This window comes from Arvicanthis niloticus, chromosome 18 (genome assembly GCF_011762505.2).
Source record: "Arvicanthis niloticus isolate mArvNil1 chromosome 18, mArvNil1.pat.X, whole genome shotgun sequence".
Classification (NCBI taxonomy): domain Eukaryota; kingdom Metazoa; phylum Chordata; class Mammalia; order Rodentia; family Muridae; genus Arvicanthis; species Arvicanthis niloticus.
In genome coordinates, this window is record NC_047675.1 from 36288989 (window position 1) to 36312628 (window position 23640).

At 42.4% G+C, this 23640-nt stretch overlaps 1 protein-coding gene across 2 annotated transcripts in view; it reads left to right on the forward strand.

The window, feature by feature from the left end:
* Window positions 1-23640, forward strand: part of Hydin (HYDIN axonemal central pair apparatus protein) — a 360278-nt gene that overhangs the window by 19426 nt on the left and 317212 nt on the right. For both annotated transcript variants that reach the window (XM_076915883.1, XM_076915885.1), the window contains exons 2-3: window positions 11872-12029; window positions 13953-14078. In XM_076915883.1, coding sequence (XP_076771998.1) covers window positions 11872-12029; window positions 13953-14078 — 284 coding nt within the window. The remainder of the gene's footprint in view (window positions 1-11871; window positions 12030-13952; window positions 14079-23640) is intronic.

Sequence of the window (23640 nt, forward strand, 5' to 3'; positions counted from 1 at the left end):
TGGCCATTTTGGAGAGCAGCATTAATATGTCCTTCTCTAGGGCCTATGGCTTCTGCAGCATTGGGTTTGAGCCATATTTACAGCACAGGCAAGCATTCCCTCCTATAGAGCAGGCATCGGGAACTGTAGAAGCGTAGGTGTCCCGAAATTTGCCCCCTACAAACCGAAAGTCTAAGAAGGTGTGACTTGGAAGCTGAATACTGGGCAGCCAGTGGGATCAATTCCAGTGTACATTTGAAAGTCTGAAAACCAAAAGTGCCAATGGCAGGAGAAAATCGGCATGCCCGGTCAGAAAGTCAGTCTGAAGGACAGGTAGAGTCTTTCTCCCCAAGATTTTTATTCAACGTAAGCCCTCGGTGTATTAGGTGCTGCTCCCTTCCCAGGTACCCACCACTGTGCCTGGCTTTTACACAGCTGCTGGGACCCAAACACAGATCCTCATGATCATGCTACGGGTACTTCATGGGCTGAGTTCTGCCCAGCCCCAGAACTGTATTTCTTATAGTTGTGGTATTACCATTAAATTATATGCATAAAATGAAAACACAAGAATGAAACTTGTGCAGACTACCTTGTGCAGTTAATTTAAGAAAACACAGAATTTTTAAATGATGCTCACAGCACAGAAAGCATGCTTGGCAGTTTCTTTCCTGTCTTTCCTGTAGTTACTGTCTTCCTGTGTGACTTCTAGTTTGCTGTTTGACTTTCCCACTGGGTCAGGTTTAGAAGTTTGTACAGTTTGAACAAGTTTTCAACACTTGATATTGTCCTATGAAAAAAGCACTTCTTCTCTGTAATTTGACCTTGGAAAAGTTGCTTTTTCTTGTCTATCCGAATCTCACTTTTCTCCCACGTGGGTCAAATGAGAGGATTCTTTCTGAAAGCTCTCTCTTTGATCCACCCGAGATGCAAGAAGTCACACATCCTGCAGAGATACGTTGTTTTCAAGAAATATTTCAAGGGGAACAGAGCAGAGGCCAACATGAAACTGGTAACATGAGAAATAATCCAATTTTAAAGAGATCAAACTGATAGAAAACCAAGAAGCAAAGCAGCTTTAGAGATGGTAGAATAGCTGGAGATGAATCGGGATTATAAAGTGGAAGTTAATCTTTTTACTCAGTGAGTGGCCAAAGAACACCCAACTCTTAACAGAAGTCATGTTGTATTGACTTCAGTATTTTCTGCGTGACACTTTCCTGCCACCAGTATTCAGCATCACATCCCACTGTGGAATAGCTCCCGCCCCCACCCCTGTAGAAGCAGAGGCTGAAGGTGTGTGAGCATGTGTCACATTTATGTCCAGCAAGCAAGACCAATTGAACAAAATTTTCTTCCCTTTAGATTTTCTTCTTCTTGCTGTTTTGGTTTTAACCAAGATGCATAACAATGATAGATCAAGAACAATTATATGCCACGTTCTGGGAAAAGAGTACTTTACAGATGCTATCACATTTAATCTTTTTCGATAACTACCTGAAGTAGAAAGGTCGTTTCCAAGATGGTGCTCTTTACCCTGGATCCTGATATTTATGTACAGATGGGGTCTTCCCGCACTGAAATGGTATCATCTGCGTGACCAGTTGATGTGTAAATAATTGTGTAATGTTTGGATTGAAAATGAGATTATATTTATGCTTCTCTGTGTCCTCTTACATTGCTTCCTTTGGTTCTAGCCAGTCTCTATGCTTTGGGGGACACTTGAGCAGTCCCAATGGGAGGTCCGTGAGAGATGGGGTTGCTGTCTTGTATTGATGTCCATCCAGGCCTGACTTTCTAGCCTTATGAGTGAGCCATCTTGGATTTTCCAAACCCAGTGAAGCCTTCAGATTATTCAGCCTTAGAGCCGTCCACAGCACCACAAGAGAACCCATGTCAAAATCACCCAGCCAAACTTCTACAAAACGTTTTAGATCACTGAGACTTGGGCATCAGTGAAAAACCCAGTTAAGAGTCACATTAGCAGTGTTGTTTTGTCCCATGTCTGGGAGCAGCCTGATATGTGGCAGCTAGTAGCTATCAAAGTAGACTCCATTGGCATTGTCTTTTCCAGGGTCCAAGGAGATTACCTGCCAGGTTTAAGGACTCTGGAAACTTTGGGCCTAGTAAAAATAAGATTTCATCAGGAGTTTGGTTTATTATTGGTAATAGTTTTTTTTTTTTTTTTCTTTTCTGAAAAGAAAAAAAATAACTTCTAACCAGGGAAAAGCATTTTTGCCCATCAAAGCTTCTGTTTGTTAAAATGTGCTAAAAGGGTGTGGGCTAGTGAAATATAATATAAATGTGAAATGCAGTGCTTGACACCAAAGATGTTTCAAATTTGTTTACACTTCATATATTTCTCACTGGCTAGAAGGGATATTTTAACATTTCTGAGATTTAATTTGGGAGCAAATGTACCATTTTCTGTTTCGCTTTTTCTGAGAAGATAAGGGGTTTGGAAACGAAGGACGATAAAGGAAAGGCAGAAGGCAATGCATTCCGAGGCAGTTAGGACGAAAGAGTCGTCACAGAGATGACGGATGGAGGCGTGATCACGGGGATCATGATGGTTATTAATGTGACAAGCACACAGCCGTGTAGCATCTGGAGACATTCACCAATTTAATAATACACATCATGAAGGCCTGCTTTCCCTGGCAGCCATCCACTCTGATCTTGAACTCTGTAGACTGGACTCCTTCACGAGTTCCTAGGAGCGAAGAGAATATAATGCCCTATAGAAAATGGATTTTGTGCTTAAGAGCATCATCTATTCTCAACCATCACAAAAAAACAGAATCCAGTGGCACAAGTATACAGAGGCAGAGGGCCAGTGGAAAATTCCAAGTCCCGGTCCCTAAGGGTTAGTTGGGAATACATTTCCCCATCTCTTCATTAGTCTCCAAAAAGAAGTTATTAAGTCACAGAAAGTGACTCAACCCGAACTCTGTTAGGCAGAAATGCTAGAAGTCGAAAGTTGACATTTAAGTTAAGAAAGACAAAGCATGGGCTGGAGAGATGGCTCAGTGGCTAAGAGCACTGACTGCTCTTCCAAAGGTCCTGAGTTCAATTCCCAGCAACACATGGTGGCTCACAACCATCTATAATGAAATCTGATGCCCTCTTCTGGTGTGTCTGAAGACAGTGACAGGACAAGTGTACTCACATACATAAAATAAAATATATCTTTAAAAAAAAAAGGAAGAAAGACAAAGCAAAAGGCTGAAATGTTTACTCTGAGAGATGTCTGAGCTTCATGAAAATTCTTTGAGTGGGTACAGTTTAATACCCATCCAGCGGGACAGTTATCTACTGAATCCCTTCTAGATGCCAGCATTATGTGGTCCCCATAGTCAAGGAGCATATATTCCAGAGCCACAGACACATCCATAAGCAAATAAACTCAATACAGTGCAGTTAGTCATTTCATTTAGTGCCTGCAATAATGGAAGTATATGCAGGACAGATCAATTTGCACTCCTTAAATCTACCAAGGAAAGACTTTCTTCCTGAGATCTTTGGAGGTGGCTTTTATAGGATGACTTGAAGTTTGCTAAGTAGATGGGAATATGGCTATGAAAGAAAATAATTGATCCGATATAAAAGTATTTTCCTGGTTAATTACCAGATTCAGATTCACCTAGGGCATGTCTGTGAAGATGTTTTGAGAGAGAATTTACTGAAGAGGGAAGACCTACTTTTAGCATGGCTTATACAACTCCATGGGACATGACCCTGGACTGAGCTTTTCAAAAAGGGAATGAAGGAGAAAAAGCAAGTAGATACCCAAAGCCCCTCTCTGCTTTCTTGGCTGCCAACACCATTTACGCATCTATCTCACACTCTCCCATGCACAGTTGCAGGCTGCCCCACGGCCATGCCTTCCCAATCATGATGGACTGCATCCCTTTAGACTATGAACCAAAATATGGCTGCCTGTCTGCCTTTTTATAAGATGTTTCTTATCAGGTCTTGGTAACAGCAACAGCACAAATAAATGACAAAAGAAACTCATATAAAAAGTACTAAGTAGTAGGGCTGTTGCTGAGATAAACCTGACCACGTGGTTCTCGGGTCATGTGGAGAGTCTGGAGCTGTATAGTCTAGAGAAGCCCTGGGATGCCAGAGTGGAGATTAATAGGCCATTGGGAAGGAGTTGAGAAGACCAGAATTCTGAGAGAAACGTGGGCTGTGCTGGCCCGACTCATGGAGTTTCACAGGGGAACAAAGAGTTATTAGAAACTGTGCTAGAGAAATTTATGTAACATCCTGGCATAAAATATTTGACTTTATTCTGCCCACATCATGAGATCTTTTGTGAGGCTGAGTTGATTGGTGGAGATTTCCAGACGGTAGAACATCCAGGCCGTGATGTGGTTACTCCTCATTGCTCACAGTCAAACCTACAGTGACTCGGCAGAAAGGTATCGAAAAAATGGGCCGTTTAGCATGTGAGTTTAAAGTTGTAAATAAGGTAGGTGTAGAAAAGGCAGCCGGAATCTGTAAAGAGATCAGTGGAATTAAAGAGAACTCTGATGGCTGAGACAATAGGAAAGCTGCCTTGACGTTAAAACCACATCTGTGGAAGCTCCCAACTTGTAAAAAAAGAGAGAATTCGTTTGAAGGGATGGTCTGAATTGGAAATGCTGTGGAAGGGTTTCCCTACAAAAATGCAACCACCGACAGAGCCATTTCCCCAGGCTTAGCCAGGAAGGCAAACAGAAGCCACTTGTGTGCTAGAACAGGGCTTGACTACACCTTGATCCGGCAGCAGAATCCGCCCGTGTCATGCATGTGCTTTCATAGGCATACAGCATGGGAGAGTTAGGATGTCATATAGGCTTGCACCAAGGTCCCAGAAAGCCATTGGTGCTCAGCAGCTGAGGAGAGCACCGAGAAGGGCAGATCCAGGAGAAAGGCTGGAAATAACGATGGAACCCAATCGATGCCACCACGGCCTCAGATACCAGATGCAGAGCAGGGTTTGGAGTTTGCTCTGTGGCATTTGGTTTTTCTTTGGGTCCAGCTTTCTCTTGCTATAGCCCTAACGCTTCTTTAGAATGGGGATGTTTCCTCTGGGCCATGCCATCCTGCGTTAGGATTGCATAACTTGTTTTCACTTGATCCACCTGTCTTCACCTGCACAGCACTGGGGTTACAGTTGTGAGCCTGTTATTTGTTTGTTTGTTTGTTTGTTTGTTTGTTTTTATGTGGTTTCTGGAGATTAATTAAACTCAGGCCCCATGTTTGCAGCACACACTTCGGTGACTGAGCCATTTCCCCTTGTGTGGTGATTTGAATAATTCTGGCTCCCACAGGTTCACGTATTTGAATGCTTAGTCACTAGGGAGTGACAGTTTTTGAAAGGATTAGAAGGATTAGGAGGTGTTGTCAAAGGAAGTGTGTCACTGGGAGTGGGCTTTAAAGTCAGTCTTTCTCCCTCTGCCTCCCTCCTTCTCTCTCTCTCTCTCTCTCTCTCTCTCTCTTCCCCTCCCCCATAGATCATGATGTAGCTCCCAGCTACTGCCCCAGCACCTGCCTGTATGTGGCCATGTTCCCTCCATGATGACAATGAACTAAGCCTATGAAACTGTAAGCCAGCCTCCGTTTAAATGCTTTCTTTTATAAGAGCTGCCTTGGTCATGGTATCTCTTCCAGCAATAGAACTGTGACCAAGACGTCATTCTTATTGCTATTTTTACTTATAAATAAATTGAAAACATGCACATATGAAAAAGTATATTATGAGCCAACTTCCCTATTGACAACATTCCCAATTTTTATTTCATATCTCTCTCTCTCTCTCTCTCTCTCTCTCTCTCTCTGTCTGTCTGTCTCACACACACACACACACACACACACACACACACACACACACACAAGCACATATATAAACACACTTTTTTTTTTTCTGGAGTGTTTTAAGGTCAAACCCAGACACGAGTCCTGTTTACCTACAAACTTTCCCTAAATATCGCTAATAGAGAACATCTTCCTTACGATCAGGGCGACCACCTTATAATTTATCTAACAAGTTTTAAAGCATATTTTAAGTTTGTTGACATAAATAGTAAGTACTAATGCCAGCAGGACCACTAAGCTTTGAGATTGGATACGGTTTGATGAGGTCGTAATTAGTTAAAAAACCAAAAATACTTAATTCACCGAACAGTAATGGCTCTTCCCCTTTATTATTTATTTGGGGCCCCTAAGCTCCCAAGGTTCATCCTTGCACTTAGTTGGTTAAAGGCTGTCAACTTCTAGCTCTCCCGCCCCTTCTCCTTCTCTCCTAAAGCCATTTACTACTTGACTAAGCTGCTCTTGTTTTCCCTTAACTTTTCCTATATTCTGAATTTGGCCTAATTTGCATTCTTATAGGAGGTCTCGTCCATTCCCCACCCCGCCCCCTCTCAGGCTGCCTGGCTGGAGAGTCCTAAGCTTAGTTAGAAGTAGGTCTGGGCTTCTGTTAGCAGGAGCTTATCAGTGGTGGTGTGGAGTAATCTGCCTGCGTTTGAGTCTTCCCCGGTTTAAGATTGCTCCTGCCTCTTTGACACCATCCTGGCAGCCTTTGGTAGTTTCCCCGCATGGATACTGTAGGATAGAATGTTCGAGGTTCATCTCACTGTATGTGTTTCCAACCTCAAATGAACCGTTTCTCCTAGAAGCAATGGGTCCTTTTGGAGGCATTTAATAGCATTTCACAATCTCAGTCTGTGGACTGTCATTTCTGCTGGTGTTCTGTTGCTCCAGTGGGCAGCTTATTAAGAAGGGAAAGCTACCATGGGCTTTCAGTATGAAAGAACGTAAGCCAATGGGCTCTCCAGGACTGGTCATTAACTCAGGGCTGTAATATATGTTTAGCATACATGTGCTCTGAACTTTGTCCTCAGCACTCAAAATATTTTTATATGAAGAGATATAGAGCTATCTAATATAAGAACTTTATTACAATTTGTTGTTTTTATGCTGAGATAACTTGGTTCCAAAAAATGCTGACAGACATAAAACACTTATTTTTAAAATATTACTAATAACAATAAACACGCCATTGGGTGGATGGTAAGATTTCTGTGTTGCCTTCTATGTTTTCCTGGCAAATCTCAAGGAAAATAGAACAATCCAGAGATAATTCTTAGGTCAGCCAGAGTTGTTTTCTCTTGAGTTTGTAACACCAGCTTGATATACAGAAAGGTTCGTTTGCTTTTGGTTTGTTTTCAGTTTTTAAGAATTGATTTTCCCCTCTCTTGTTTCTCACTGATATGTAAAACCTTTTCACGGCTCAAAAGTCTACAATGAGAATATGTTCTATGCAGGCTTCTCTCCTGACTGCTCTTCTGTGACCTGCAAATCTCTCTGTAGATCACCAGAATCATTGTTTTGTATACGGTCTCATATTTTAATCAATATATCATTCAGACAGATTTCTTGAATAGGAGTGCTGGGCACATGTACATGCATATACATAAAACCCAATATATAGAATATATATTGGGATATATATATATATATAGTGTTGGTCATATTAGTAATACAAATACATAATATGTAAATTTAGATTTTTGGAGCCATAACATTTAATTTTGTGGTGTATTTCATAACACCATTTTAACTTCATTACTACAATTGTGTAAGCAGAAATGATAGGTTAGTTTCTTCCATAATCTTAGTTCTTGCTGTTCATTAATGAGAGGGTTTTATTTGTTCTCTTTTGTTGTGACCCAGTTTGGCCTGGAGTTCACTGTGTAACACCCACAGTGCTCTCCTCACCTCAGCTCCCTGTGAACTGGGACTGAAGGTGGGAACGAACACATCCAACAGAAAGGTTTCAATTTTTCTGAGACTTGGTTTTAATTTCTAGTTTTATCACTCTATAACTGGAGCATTTATTTATTTATAACCTACCGCCATTTTTATTCCCTAACATATGATCAAATTTTTTGCAACTGTTTCCTTTGCCGTTGAAAGAGGATATTTTATATCATTGAGATGTATCATTTGGTATGCGTCCCCGAAACTAACAAATTATATTGTTCAAATCTGATAAATACCACTTATAGTTTGTCCAGCTAACACACTTTTTCCTGCAAGTGGAGTACCAAAAAACTGTAATTTGTGCTTATATGTCTCTGGACATCTCCTGTGATTTCTGCTTTTATTGATAGATGTTTTTGCATTATTTCATAACTATTATCATCTTCATTACATCTTTAAGTATGAAGCATGGCTTTTAGCACTATATGAGTTTTCTTTTTGTTTGATTTAATCATTTAAATACATTCCACTCTTAAGGGAGAGATGTAATCCCGACTTGTAATAAACAATGAGTGTCTACAGTGTTAGATCTCACTATGGTATCCCTGCTTTTTTATTGCTTCTGGTAATGTTACCTCTCAAAACCAGAATGCTCCTCACTGAATAAAGCCTGAAGGATGTTCAGGCTAGTGAAAGACATTCATGGACCAATAAGAAAATATGAAAGGTTTATTACCTGCACGACGGAGCTTCCTGGGAGAGCTGAGCAGACCACAAGCCTTTACGCGCCAGTGGTTCCCTTTATATTAAATCCTTTATAATGTCTCTATTATTTAGCTATGGCTACATAACAAAGCACCCTGGTAGTAGTTTACCACAGAGGTTATTTATTTTCCTCAGTTCCCATCTTAAGAATTTGAGTGGGTCACGCCTGGATGCCTCCTCTCTGGGCCCCTCTCATACAGCTCCGGGAATGTAGCTACCTGGCTTCAACTCTGTCTAGAAACCATTTTCGACTCATTCAGCATCTGCCAGTGGGCCTCAGAAGACCCATTTAAAGCACAGTCACACGTTGCTGCAGGCGTACAGTGTTCACTGTATGAAGGTTTCTGGACTACCCAACAATATGGCAGCTGGTGATCGGAGGGCATGGGAGACAGAGCCAAAGACAGAAAGACAGAGAGACAGAGACACACAGAGAGAGTCAGAGATAGAAAAAGAGAGAAGACGTGAGGGAGTGAAGAAAAGAGAGAGAGAGACAGAGAGACAGAGACAGAGAGACACAGAGAGACACAGAGAGAGAACACACCAGAGGGTACCAAGATGGATCTACAGTGTTTTATAACCTAACCTCAGAATAGCATCCCACCACTTAGACTATATTATGTTTTCAGAAGTGCCTAAGCATAGCTTGTGTTCAAAGAGAGAAGTAACACAAATACAGAAATGCCAGGAAACAGATATTACCGACTGATGTCTTATAGGCTTCCCATAATACTCCTTCATACCGACTGGCCAGTTCGATGCCCACCTATGATGAATACAGCACTTGATGATCTTAGGCTACACCTTGCTTTCTGTTTCCTCTTCCATTCTTAACTTCTGTTCTGTTTACTTTCTTAAAAAATGTCTGTATACTTGGTCTCGAGTCTTCAACTTCATTTCATCTAATAAATCTCTTGTGTGTATGTATAAATATATATGCATGAACATATGTATGAATATGTATATGTATGCATGTATGTATATATGTGCATGTATGTATATTAATATATATGCATGTATGAATATGCATATGTATGTATGAATATATGTATGCATGTATGTATATGTGTATATATGTACATGTGTGTATATATTAATATATGCATGTATGAATATGTATGTATGAATATATATGTATGTATATATATGTATATGTATATGTATATGTGTGTGTGTATGTATGTATGTATGTATATCCAGTACTGATCCTTTAGAGAACCCTGATTAATACAGAAGGGATCCTGCCTGCAAGCTTCCCTGGATCTTTCCATGATCAAATATTTTTCTGTAGCCTCAACAATTTAAGAGCTCGCTTCACGTAAAATCTTTGGCTTGCTTTTTAAAAACTGTGAGGGGCTTCCCTGACTGCTCACCCTTCCCCTAGTCACACAGCACTTGCTCTGACTCCTTCTCAGAACCACTGCCATCTCCCTTACCTGTCATGGACCTCACTGACATGAAGAGCTGCTCTCTGACACTTAAAATCCAGGAGACCTCTGACTCTGGGCACCTGGAGATAAAGATGGTTTGGGCGACTGAAGGAGACATAGTAGAAATGATTCCATCAAAGGCCCAAAAGCAAACATATCAAAAGAATAGAACTGAGTAGTGTTGAAGTTGTCTCGAGCAGTCACATAAAAAAAAATAACATCATGTAAGAGATATATAATGATTGCACAAAATCACTCAGAGGCAGACTTGAAGGGCAGAGACCAGAAAGAATAAAATCTTTTCTGACAGGGGCTTCAGAATTTTAATAACTACCAGCTTTTTTATGGGTGAAAATATGGATCCAGACAGCACAGCTGCTCTCTTAGACTGCCATGAACATGTTTGACCCCGTCCTGATTTCCTTTAAGAGATGAGAAAAAAACACTAATGAGTTAGGCAATTACTTTGCATCTATCACTTGTCATCATAACTGGCTGCTGCCTGGCATCCCCACAATGCCAGGACTGAAGACAAATGCAACTGATGTCATTTTGAGATCTTCATTTATTTTGACTATAATTTGTTTAGAGCAGAGCCATTATTTTTATGTTTTGTTTTATTTTGTTTGGGAAAAAAAAGCATGTCACATAGGCTGTGTAAAAGTGTTAGAACTAATAAATAAACAAACAAAGAAACAAACTCGGGGGAGGGAAGATGATGCCGCACTGTTGTCTTAGTTAATAAGTTACTCTAAGAAAGTCTAGTGACTACATTAGACTTCTTGACTGACACACAAGCTGGCTACCCACATAAAAAGTTCCGAGTGTGTGACTCTGAGACTCATTGCTGAATATGCAGGCAGAATCCATCAAAGAACTGAGTGATCACATGCGGCTTGCTCAAGATGGCAGAGGATCTTTTTGACAAGCACACCTGGGACATACATAGTGATCACAAGAGCCATGCTGACTTCCCCAAAGTTGTGAAGACAAAGGGAGAGGGGTTATAGTACGTAGATTTGGAGATGGTGTGTGCTTAGGGACTTATGACTATAAAATTTAAATCTTTACCAGAACCTTCCTTTTCTCCCTCTTGTCTCCTGGTCTGCTACTGTTTTTTTCCTTTCCTTTTCCCTTCCCTTCCCTTTTCCTTTTTTCCTTTCCTTTCCTTTTCCTTTTCCTTTTCCTTTTCCTTTTCCTTTTCCTTTTCCTTTTCCCTTTCCCTTTCCCTTTCCCTTTCCCTTTCCCTTTTCCTTTCCTTTCCTTTCCTTTCCTTTCCTTTCCTTTCCTTTCCTTTCCTTTCCTTTCCTTTCCTTTCCTTTCCTTGTCTGTCTCTGTCCAGCCTTGGAGATTGGAAGCCTCATATTTGATCTCTTGGTAGGGTTGATTCTCATTAGGGGGTATTTTCAACTTAGTCAAGCAGCAGGCGACACAGGGTTCTTAGTGAGCAGCATCTGTTCGTCTTGTTTGGAAGTTAAACGTGGTAAACTGAGGGAGCACCTTGTGTGCATGTCCTTCCTGAGCTGAAAAGTCCAGAATTATCCTAAAATGAGTAAGAACACGTCTGCTCAAATGGAATACAACCCCTTGTTTAATGTGCTTTTATTCCAAGCATTGGACATACAGTTGTAAACACGATTTTCTAAGCTTGCCCATGTATGAAAAAGCTATAAATAATGTATGAGCTGAAGCTGGAGAGAGATGGCTCAGTGGTTAGGAACAACAGCTGTTCTTCTAGAGGACTCAGGTTCAGATCCAGTACCTACATGGTAGCTAATAACCATCGGGGATCCAAGGCCCTGCTTTGGCCCCTGTGGGTGCTGCGTGGATATGGTACACAGATATATATCCAGGCAAAATGCCATAACATGTTAAAACATCGTGTGACCTGTATGCAGGAAGTAACAGATATCTGCTCTGAATCCACCCCCTTTATCCTTAGGTGTACAAAGAAAATATTTCAAACCGACAAATAAAAGGCTCGAGGAGTCCATGGGGGCTGTGCATCGGAGGATGGCCAAAGTGATCTCAGGACTGCAGAGCAAAGTCTTGCCACCCATGAGCCCAAAGGTGGTCACAGAGGAGGAAGTGAACCGGATGGTAATGTACCATAGGGTTTCTCTGTAAGATGTTTAGTGCAGTATCCTTGCGACGATGCAGTTTTTGTTCTTCCAGAATATCAGAGAATCGCTGATTGATATCGCACCAGCCTCTGGCATGTTGGAGTGCATAAATGCTTTCCATAGCCAGAGAAGGTCTTAAATTGTATACGTACTTCACAGGGCAGGGCTGGATTGTGTCATCAATTACAATAAGAGTTTCTGTCTTCGTCCATTTTCTGTTCCTGTAGCAGAATGCCGGAAACTAGACAACTTGAAAAGGTTTATTTTGTCTTGCAGTTGTGGAGCTTAGGAAATCCAGTGCTGGGTAGCTTTATCTGGTAATGGCTCCATGCCAAAAGCACCCACATGTGGAGAGAAGAGAGTTTAACTCCATGAGAAGCATTGGTTCATCCACTAGCTCTGACACACGAACTTGCGGGGACACACCCAAATCATGGAACTGAGTGAATAAGCTTACTAAACTTTTCTGGTTGGTAGGTAGAGAGCCCCGTGAACTGCCATTCAGTTACAGTCAAATGACAGATTCCCACAGGGTTCATTGTAATAAGCTGTCACCCATGCATTGGCAAGGATTTTTTTTTTTTAATTTTCAGGACACAGAGCATTAAAAAAAGAATAAATGGCGTCTGAGAAAATACGTGGTTTTCTTTTAAAATAAAGATATATGTATTTCTAATATGAAAGCAATGGTGTGCTAGAGACTGGATTATAAATCATGTGCTGTCGAAACCAGTTACCAAAAAGCCTGATGCTGGCAATGAGACTCCCTACACTTTAAACCCACCCTCAAATTGCATTCTAACTAGAAAAATAAAGCCAGTCTTCGCTTCTCATGGCGGCTGCTGGCACATATCTATATAAGGCTTTTTTGTTCTTAAGATTTTCCTTGTTTAAATTTAAATCACACTATTGATGATCCTCCTAATAACCCTGTCACTCCCATCTGTGTTCCAGTCAAAAAGAAGTTAAAGCCAAGTTGAAAACTATGCCAGAAATGACTTCATTTGAATGTGTTCAGTTACAGAACTGAAGCATTATTGGAGAGTTCTAGACTCAAACCCAAACGAGCTGAGTTATGTACCCCACGCTGTTATAACCAGTCTTGACTTCCACTCTGCTAAAGATCACTCCCTTCTCTCATGTAAAGTAGACCTGGAACAAGAACTTTCTAGAACAACCATTGCATAACAGTGACAGGCTTGGGGTACCTAATCTCTCCTGGGCTAGTTTTATTTGAGTGACAAATTACATGTATTTTCTCACAAAATTGCTAAGTATTGAAACATCTGATGTAGGCGTGTGAACGTGATTGGCTACAAGATCCAAACCCGACGCAGAGCTTACTTCTGAACCCATCAGACGTCTCTAAATGATTGGATCGTACTTCTATCTCTAATTAGAAAAATTAAGTCAGTCGTGATATAGTCCAGTTAAGCACCCTGGTGCTATGCTTGTCTGACCTGTTGGTTCAGAAGCAGAGCCATCTTCAGCTACTTAGCTCTCATGTCTGGGAGTGGCTTTTTTTTTTTTTTTTTTAAATATGTGTGGGTTTTTTTTTATACTTGTTCATTTGTTTGTTTTGGTTTTGGGGGTGTTCTGCTCTTAGGACAGCTTCCTATGCAGTTCTTTAACTCATTTTCTCTAGGTTTCTATTGTGTGCTTCCTTCAAACCCAAAAGAGATGTGCTAGTATATGTCACTTTCAGTTGCTGTACAAAGACCTCAGAAGTGCATGGGATTTCTCTTCTATAATTTAGTTATCATCAATATTTTATAAGGGAACTTAGTGGCATCCCACAATTACCCTGAGAGCTGCACATACAAATTATTCATTACCAGTGCTTAGGAGAACACTTCCTCAGCTTAACCATGTTTGAACGGGGCTCTTATTTGAATTCTAGCTGACACCCTCAGAGTTCCTGAAAGAGATGTCCCTCACCACAGAGCAGAAATTGGCAAGTACACGAATCATATGCCGACCACAGATCACCGAACTCTTAGATATGGGAGAAACAACACACCAAAAGGTACGTCAAAGGCTGGAGAGATGGCTCTGTGGTTAAGAGGGATTGTGGCTCTTGTAGAGGACCCAGGTTCAATTCCCAGTACCCAACGGGTCAGGCAGCTCCCAACTTCCTGTAACTTCAGCTCTAAGAGATCTAATGCCCTCTTCTGGCGTCTGTAGGCATTGCACTCCCTATATGCACATAATTAAAAATCAAAATACACTCTTTTTAAAAAGCACACCAAGCTGAATATAGACCGTATCAGTGTTCAGAACAACAGATGATAAGGAGAAAGCAGAGTTTCTGGGCCAGCCAATCCCATCCTGGGTTGCTTCCCTTTCTATTTGTTGGCCTCTATGACACGGCAGTAAAGTCATTATACTTAATAAGAGCAAACCTTATTTAAAATCACTTTTGACTAATTCTACTCACTCTTTAGTTACTTTATCAGTATTTGATACAATTGTTTACAGCCTAAGAGTAATTCCAAGGTTTATATCAGCCAAGCCCAATTAGGTTATCTCCTTTGAGCCACAAGCCATCCGTCCTCACCAGAACTGCCCACTAGTGAAGAAGGGAGGGAGGTAAGTAAGCCTTTGCTGCCTGATTTTGGCCCATTTTCCAAGAAACTTTCAGACTAAAAAATAGCGATGTTTCACATTTCTGTATTTTAGTGTAGGCTATATGTTCTTGCCTTTAGGGGCAAATAATTATCTTTTAAAAAGAAGAAGAAGAAAAAGAAGAAGAACAAGAACTTGGGTCTCGAGAGATGACCCAACAGTTAAGAGTACTTATTACTTTTGCAGGAAGAGGTTCACTCCCTGGCACTCACTTGGTAGCTCATAAACATCTACGGTTCCAGAGATCTACTGCCCTCTTCTGGCCTCTGTAGACATTGCACACACATAGTGCACATAGATACATACAGGCAAAACACTCATACACATAAAACTAAAACTAATCACTGTTTTTAAAGATCTTATTCCCTACTTTTTAGTTAATTTCTTAAGCTACATGCTTCACTTTTCTGCATAAATTATGAGTCTCCATTGATAGGGTGTCTGCAGGTGGACCCCCCTCAAAATCCCAGCTCCTCCTGAGTTGTCTGAGCTACATTCCCCATGGGACCTGGTCTCTGAAGCCTCTGCTCTGACTGTCTAGGACCTACAGGACCCCACTGTTCTTAACATTGCTGTCTTTATTTGCCTATGACATTTCCCCCACAGCAAATACCCTTTACATCTGAGCAGGAACAGTGTTTCCCAGAGCTGACTCCTCTTCCTGTGGTTTCTTTCCTCTCTTCCGAGGGACTGGCAGAGTAGGCTGGAATTGTTGGTACATTTAATGTAGCCCCATTTAGTGTATTGCACTGAGCACTGCTGCGAAGGACGAGAGTACCAGGTTGCTTTATGTTCCCTCCCACTCCTTTCAGGTCTCTTGGTTGTTTCTGTGTGCTCTGGATTTGAACCATCTCACTCCATGCCGGGGACCATCAGCTTCTAGATGAACTTACAGATCTTGGCTCCATGTCTTTGACCTTGTTTGCATATGGCCCTCTTAATTTAACTGCAGATTTCTTTCCCACCCAATTCTAAAGTTATGGGTTTTCCCTTTAACAACTCCATGGTATTTTCACTTCATGATCTTCTGTCATTTGATGATCACAGCCTCACAGAGGCTGAAAGGCTGGCTCAGCCCTCACCTCAGGGGCACAGTCACACTCCATTCTGCACACTCAGACTGTGTGTCCTTCATACATGCTCAGTACTTTGCTCAGACATGACTGGGTTTTCCCATGTCACTGTGTTCCTTGTTTTATCTGTGGGAGGTTTCTTTCTTAACATTTCAACCATTTTGATGTTCCTCTGAGGTTTTTCCCCCCTTCAGGAGCATCAATTATGGATGCATCGTGCCTTCCTTGACTGCTGTTCTTCTGGCGTTTCCTCTCCAACCCACTTTTCACTTTGTGCTCATCTGCTTTATTGAAATGACACTGAGTAGGCTGTCCTGTGTCCCTTCTTTTATATTCTGCATCTTCCTCTCTCAAGTCCAGTCCAGCGGACTCTGCTCAGCTCCAGCCATCTGAAGCCGTGTCTCTCTTGTGAACCTTGTAATCCATTAGTGTCAGATAGATTACACTGACTTTGCTTTTCCTACTTTACTTCTGGAATCTTCCTTCTTTTTCTGATACTCTCCTTTCTCTCCTAAATTCATTTCTAGATCATAGCCTCAAAAGCATGTTTGCTGACATATGACCCACCCCCTTTTTTAATGCCTGAAAAAATATTAAGTTGAACATTATCATATTAAGCATAGAAGATAAGTATGTAAAACAAACCTGAGGAAATGGCACTGTAGGTAACACACTTGCTGCATAAACATGAGGACCTGGGTTCTAATCCCCAGCACCCAGGTAAAGGCAGGCATGGTAGCACAGTCTCTATTCCTAGTGTTCCGCCTGGGGGATAGCAGCAGAGGCATGATGATCCCCAGAAGTTGTGAGCCAGCTAACCTGGAGTGTGCCCGAGCAAACCAGGGCCTCCCTCTGCCTAAAACAAGGAGGAAGACAAGAACTGATACCTCAGAATCTCTTCTCACATCTACACAAGTGCTATGCACATGCAAGCAGCATTGAACACACACACACACACACACATGCACAAGCACACACGAACACTGTGTCCCTTTTCGCATACTAAAAATAATTTAAAAATAAAATACTTACAGAAAAGATAGGTATGCAAAGCAAACCTCTGATAATCAGTGATGAAGAATGAAGGGTAAAACAACTACTTGACATTTTATCATTTCCTTTGATTTTTTTTATTGCATCTTATTTATTTATTGTGTGTGCACATGTGTGCATGCCTCCATGGTGCGTGTGCATAGGTCAGAGGACAACCGGTGGGAGTCAGCTCTCTCCTTCCAACATGTGGGTCCCTGAAATCCGACACAGATCCTCAGGCTTGGTAACAAGTGCCTTTACTCATTAAGCCATCTTGCTGGCCCCCAATTTTAATCACTTATTAAATATGGAAGCAAATTTACATACTAATGAGATGGATGTGCTTGTTTATTTTTCATTAAGAGTGAACCTTGGTTAAATAAGCTACGAATGGAGGGGCTCATCAACCTTTTTCCGAGCTGATTGATGTTTTGGTATCATAATCCCCAGCGTTCAGATGCCGCTTTTCAGAAATTTGAAGCACAAGATGGCAAAAACCTGTTTAGGGCCATTCCGAAGTTGCTGGGAATTCTATATGAATTCTAAGCCAAAATTCCTTTAACTTTTTTTTTTTTTTTTTTTTTTTTAAAATCTCAAATCAGCAATAGAAAGACAGGTTTTAAAATTGCGCAGTCTGGTCCAGAAATGCACTAATTTGACACTTCTGTGCTGAGGTGCAATTGCAGGAAAATATTACAGGTCTTCCTTTTCTGTAAGTAACCATTTCTAAAGGACCAGAAAACACTGTATGTCTAGTAAAAGCGTTGTAACTCATAGCGTAGAATAGTGTTTCCAGGCAGCCTTCGAGTGGCACGGTGCAACAGCAGCGTGGTGTGATGCATGCGCATCCATCTCATTAGTATGCATGGCGTGTTTAGAGCCGAGGCTGCAGTAAAGTCACACGGTACAGCACAGGCCAGTGCTGCCAGAAACACCTCGGGTTCATTATGTGTTCGATTTTGAATCTGGGGTCATGCACTCAAAAAACTCTTATATGGTGCACAAGTTTTTCATGACCCTTTATATTCTATTACATGACCCCCATGTGAGGTCACAACTCACAGGTTAAGAAGCTGTGCCTTAGGTGACCCTTTCTAGGGGAATGGCGTCTTTCATTCTCTGCTACTGCTTCTTATTTATGCATTTGATGTTCGGTACTGGAGAGGTGCACGGGTGCCTCCCATCTGCTAGGTACCTGCGTTTCCACTGCGTTCCGTTTCCAGCGCACATGTTTGAGTCTGATCTTAACATTTATATCGCATGCTCACACTTGATATGTTGGAGATCCAGGTGCATACTTGAGCTTTGTCTCTCAAAGCCTGTTTCTTCTTTTGCCTCTTACCTCCTGCAGATAGTGACTACATGCATCCTGTTTTCCAAACACTTCAGAGTTACCCCTGATATCTCTCTCTCTCCATATATATACATATATATTATTATATTTCTATCTCTCACTGTCAAAATCTAGCAGCAAGTGCTGCAAACTCCCCTGACTCTCACAAATGCATCTTCAGTCAAACCACTTTCACTGTTTCCCCCACTGCCAGTCCAGTTCAGTCACCAGCACAGAGACTATTGAACTGGTGACCACAGAAGCAGCCTATTTGTTTTCTTCTCTTTTTCTTCTCTTTTTCTTCTCTTTTCTCCTCTCCTCCCCTCTCCCCTCCTCTCCCCTCTCCCCTCCTCTCCCCTCTCCCCTCTCCCCTCTCCCCTCTCCCCTCTCCTCTCTCCCCTCTCCCCTCTCCCCTCTCCCCTCTCCCCTCTCCCCTCTCCCCTCTCCCCTCTCCCCTCTCCCCTCTCCCCTCTCCCCTCTCCCCTCTCCCCTCTTCCTCCTTCCTTCTCCCCTCTCCTCTCTCCCCTCCCCTCATCTGCCCTCCCTTCCTCTTTCCTCTCCCCTCCTCTCTCCTCTGTCTCTGTCTCTCTCTGGCATGTGTATGTGTGGTATGCATGTGTGTGTTTGTGCTTGTATGTATATGTGTGATGGGCAGTGCACGTGCATGTACGTAGAGGGTGACATGGGCTCTTGACTCTCCACGTTACTTGTTCATTAAGGGCTTCTCACTTGAAGCCAGAGCTCTCCAGCACTGTGTCTGCCTGCATCTGCCATGCTTCCCATCATGACAATAATGGACTAAAGTCCTGAACTGCAAGCCAGCCCCAATGAAATGTTTTTCTCTATAAGAGTTGCTGTAGTCATGATGTCTCTTCACAGCAATAATAATAATAATAATAATAATAATAATAATAATAATAATAAAACCCTAACTAAGACACCTCTCTTCACACACAGAAACAGTTCTCATGAGACAACAGGGAGATTGGTTGCCCTGTTACATAGGAAGCTGTGGAAAAGCCCCCTTGAGCTAGACAGATGTATGAAGCAAGTCATGCAAAGGTTTGGAAAAGGGCATTCCAATTAGAAGGACAAGTAAGTGTACAGCCTGGGAAGGGTTACACATCAGCCTTGTGAGGACAGGGCTGTTGGTGGCTTTGTTCACTATATTGTGCTCAGCACATGGAAAGGAACTTGACACGTTGGAAACTCGGAGTTTATTGGAAGGCAAATTGCACTTTCATCTCTTCTAGCTGCTATGCCTTCCCTGTATCCTTGAATATTTGTTTTGTGCTTTTTAAATAACTGTTTTCCTGTGGTGTTTTAAAGTTTGGTGATGTGGCATGGCTTAGATTTTCATTGCTTTGTGGGGCTGAGGATATAGGTGAGAAATAGAGCACTAGCCTAGCTAGGGTCAGTCCCCAGCACCACAAAAACAAACAAACACACAGAACTTTCATTACTCACTGGCAGTAATTTTCTGACACACGTTCTTTATTCAAGAGCTGAGGAAATGGTTCCATGGGTAAAGTGGTTGCCAAGGAAGCTGGGGACCTGAGTCTTCATCTCTAGTGTTCATGTAAAGGCCAGGTTCAGTAGCACGCATCTGTAGCAGAGGAGGCATAGACGGGCGGATGAATGGAGCTTGTTGATCAGACAGTCTACCCGATTGGTCCAGCTTCAGTAAGAAACCCTGGGGAGTGATAGAGGAAGACACTCAACATTGACCTCTGGCCTGTGAGCCAGGATATACAGATATAGTTGTACACACACACACACACACACCCACACCCACACCACACCAGGCACATATAAAATTAAAAATTCTTCATTTGCTATGTTTTTTTTCTTTCTCAAGTATTATAACATATATGTATATATGCATACATATGTGTATGTATGTATATCCTAGCTCAGTTTATCATTATGATTGTTATTATTACCCATCTTTGAAGGAAGGGGATTCTACCTGGCCTTGCTGCTTTGTCTGTTAACACTGAGCGATGTCCTTGATCAGTGGGACTTCTCCATGATTCTCAGTGAAGTTTTATGAACTTGTGCATGTCTTTGGAAGGAGGATAGTTGTAGCCGCCCGCGGCCACAAGTCAACTGGATTCACCTGAAAGGGGGGCTGGGAATGAAGGGGGAAGGAGGACGAGAAGAGATGAGGCCAAGACAAAGTTCTCTGATCAAGGCCCAAAGCTTTAATGTTCAGCTCTCAATTTAAAGGGGAAGACCCAACCCACAACCCCTCCTGGTTTCAGATGGGTGGGATAATCCATAGTCAGTTCCAGGTCACACCGGAGATGTCTCAAGGCAAGCCCAGGGGCAGTTCTGCTGTGTTCCGGGCAGCCAAGGTGGGTAACTCCACCTAGATCCTGTCACTTGACCTTGCTGTGGCAACCAAGGTCTCTCAGTCCTGCTCATGGGGGGGGGGGAGAGTACAGATAGTTTTCCTTTTTTTAAAAAAATGTGTGTTACATCTGTGTATTTGTATATTATGAATATAAACATGTTCATATAACCACTCTCTCCCCCAAGAAGGTTACTCATACCCATTCTGGGGGGGTCACAACCTCTCCTCTCTCCCCCCAAAATTACCAACACACTGTTTACACAGTAGATTACTTTTCCTTTCTGTGAGTGGAGATGATAAGATGTGCCCTTTCATTTCTGCTTAATTTCCCTCATATTATGATGTTGGTAGTCTCTCTGATAATAAGTAAGTACCCAGTGAAACTTGCAGTAGTACAGGAAGCAATCAGGCTGTGACCAACCTGGGTCTGCTATGGGGTGCCCAGCTGGTGCACATGTCCCACCAATAAGCAAGTCCTTACTATTATTGTCTGCCTGGCTCACATTCATTATTTCCTGGCTAGTCACCTACCCCTTTATCATCCTTCCCTCCTTCCCCTGCATCTGAAGATCTAAAATAGTTTTTTCTCTCTATGGGAATTCCCTTAAGTGTTTTTTCTTTGTAAACTGTTAAAATTATAAATTTTGTCTTTCTAAAAATGTTTTAACTTCTTTGTTGAAGGAAGTTTTCTAGGGTAGAGGATATTATTTCTGCAGAAGGCTGGCTGGCTGGGTCTTGTTTTCCTGGGCTTTAAATGATATTATTTCATATCTTTTACCCTTTGTTAATTATGTTTATCAGTCAACACTTCTTGTTTCTTGCCTAAAAAGCATCCTCTCCTTTTTCTGTTAGCATCTCTCACACATTTATGCCTCTGCTTTCAATGGCTTTACCACTTATCTACCTGGGTATGGAGTTCTTTTTAACCTGACTTGAGTTCACAGGGCCTCCTGCATGTTTGCCTTGACTCAGTCATTGCTGAGACTCTTAATCTCAGGGTCTTGGGTTCGTGCCCTGCATTGGGCACCAGCTGTGGGTCCCTGTTCCAGAGGGTGTCCCACAACTATCTCCGGCCTGCCTGGTGCGGGGGTCCAGGCCAAGGGGATAGAGTGTGAGCAGGGAGGGGAGATCACCTCCACTGCTGCCTCTGCTCACATCTCCGTTGTTGCAGCCAAATCACTCCCAGGTGCCGTATGTGTCCCTCTGTGCTGAGCCTGGCTGGGCTGGGCTGGTGAGGTGCTGGCTAGCTGGTGAGAAGGGGAGGGTCTCGGAAGCACTTCAGGAGAGAAGATCTCTTCCCAAATGTTACAGCTTTTGTGACAGAAACTCTTGGACAACGGGATGATTCTTGCACACCTTTACTTCCCCGAAATAGAGCCCTTATATACAGTTTTGGGGTGGGTTAGGGTCTGGCAGCAGATAACCCCTATTGGCTTGGTCTGAGAGCTTGGAGATAACTCGTCTACATGTGGGAGAGCCTGAGGCACTGTTTCCATGTGACTGATGGCCATAGACCTCTCTGTGGGAGGGGCTGTGGAGAGCTAAAGCTGAGTAAAAGGAGCCAGGAGCCAGGAGCAATGCTGAACACCTTCCATCCCATTAGGGTCTGGGGTTCGAGGCCTGTGCTCAACCAGGCGCCCAGCTGCCTCTCACAGCCCACCACCCCACATGTCATCAGCTGTAGCAACCTCTCTGCCATTGTTCTATCAACGATGCCTCCTCCCCATTTGTTCCAAAGGCACCTATTTCTGTTGCCTGCCAATCTTAATTCTCTTCTGCATTTTCTATTGTCTCTATCTGTTTTCATGGTCTGAATGTTCTTTTAACCCATCTCAATGCTAGTAACTCTTCAGTGGTGGGCACTCTGGTGAATCCCCCCTCTCCAAGTTCTCATTATCATGTAAGGTATAGGATTTGAATTTACCTCCTTACCATTTCTGACCCTGCTTGTTGTTACAAAGAGTGGGTCACACCGCTCTGTCCACTGCCTCTTGTCCCTACTGGCTTTCATTTATGCCATCCCGTTTCCTTGCATTTGTGGCTGGTTGATAGAATTACAATCTGCAAATATTTTACACCTTACAAAGCATTCTTGGTTTTGTGCTGTAAAATTTCACAAATGGAAGATGGCATAAATTATCCAAATCCTGTGGTGGCTCTCTCTTCTTTCAGAGGGATCGGGTTATTTGTGCCAGACCTCACTGAAGATGAGTACTGATGGACTGAGGGACCCTAGTCCATCCTTATCCTGTGGGGCATCCAGCCACAGGTCAATGAAAGCAAAGCCCATCAGAGTCCTAGCCTTCCTTGACAAGCATTGGAACTCCAGTCTCTGTCTCTCTAGCCTTGCTGCAGGTTCAAGAGTACATATCCCAGTCCCGATCCCCCAGTCTAATGCATGGAGGCAGGTGTAATCTAATTGTCTCTACCCACTGTGCTATCTATACCCATCTATCTGCTTTCACCCGGAGCAGAAATTCCTTGTGATCTTGTTAGTGGTATGGCCGAGCAGATATTTGTTGATAGAACTCTTCAGTTATTGTCATAGAGTAGCTGACTCAAAAGACCCTGTTTACCATGTTTACATCTCAAAGTATGGGTTAGTAGTCTTATTAGATTATTTTTTGTTTTAGCAGAGAACTAAGTGGACTTTTAGCATGCATGTGCGTGCATGCGTGTGTGTGTGCATGCGTGCGTGCGTGCGTGCATGTACATGTATGTGCATGAGCCTGTGTGCACACAGGAAAGTACAGTCCCAAAGTCCAACCTTAGGTCTTGCGTCTGAGGAACCATCCAACTTATTTTTTGAGGCTCTCTTAATGGGGTCTGTGTCGGGAGCCATAATGGGACAAGCTAATAATGAGCAGATGATCAATCATCCTGAAATGCTTGCCTCGGATTATTATATAATCTGCGATGAGTGTGCCCCATTAGCAAGGCTGTGGTGGACGTGATTTTAGGAAAGATTCCTGCTATTAATATGCTTTTCCCATTATTACTATTATTAAACATATGTAACAATCACAAAGCAATAGCACACCCCCTTGTAGCAGATCTCTGCAGATCCACGAAGATGTACTGTCTTGTAGTGATACTATATAGACAAATAGATGACTTCTTAAGTCTTAATGATGATCTTATAAGAATTCCTAAAATTATATCAGTGATT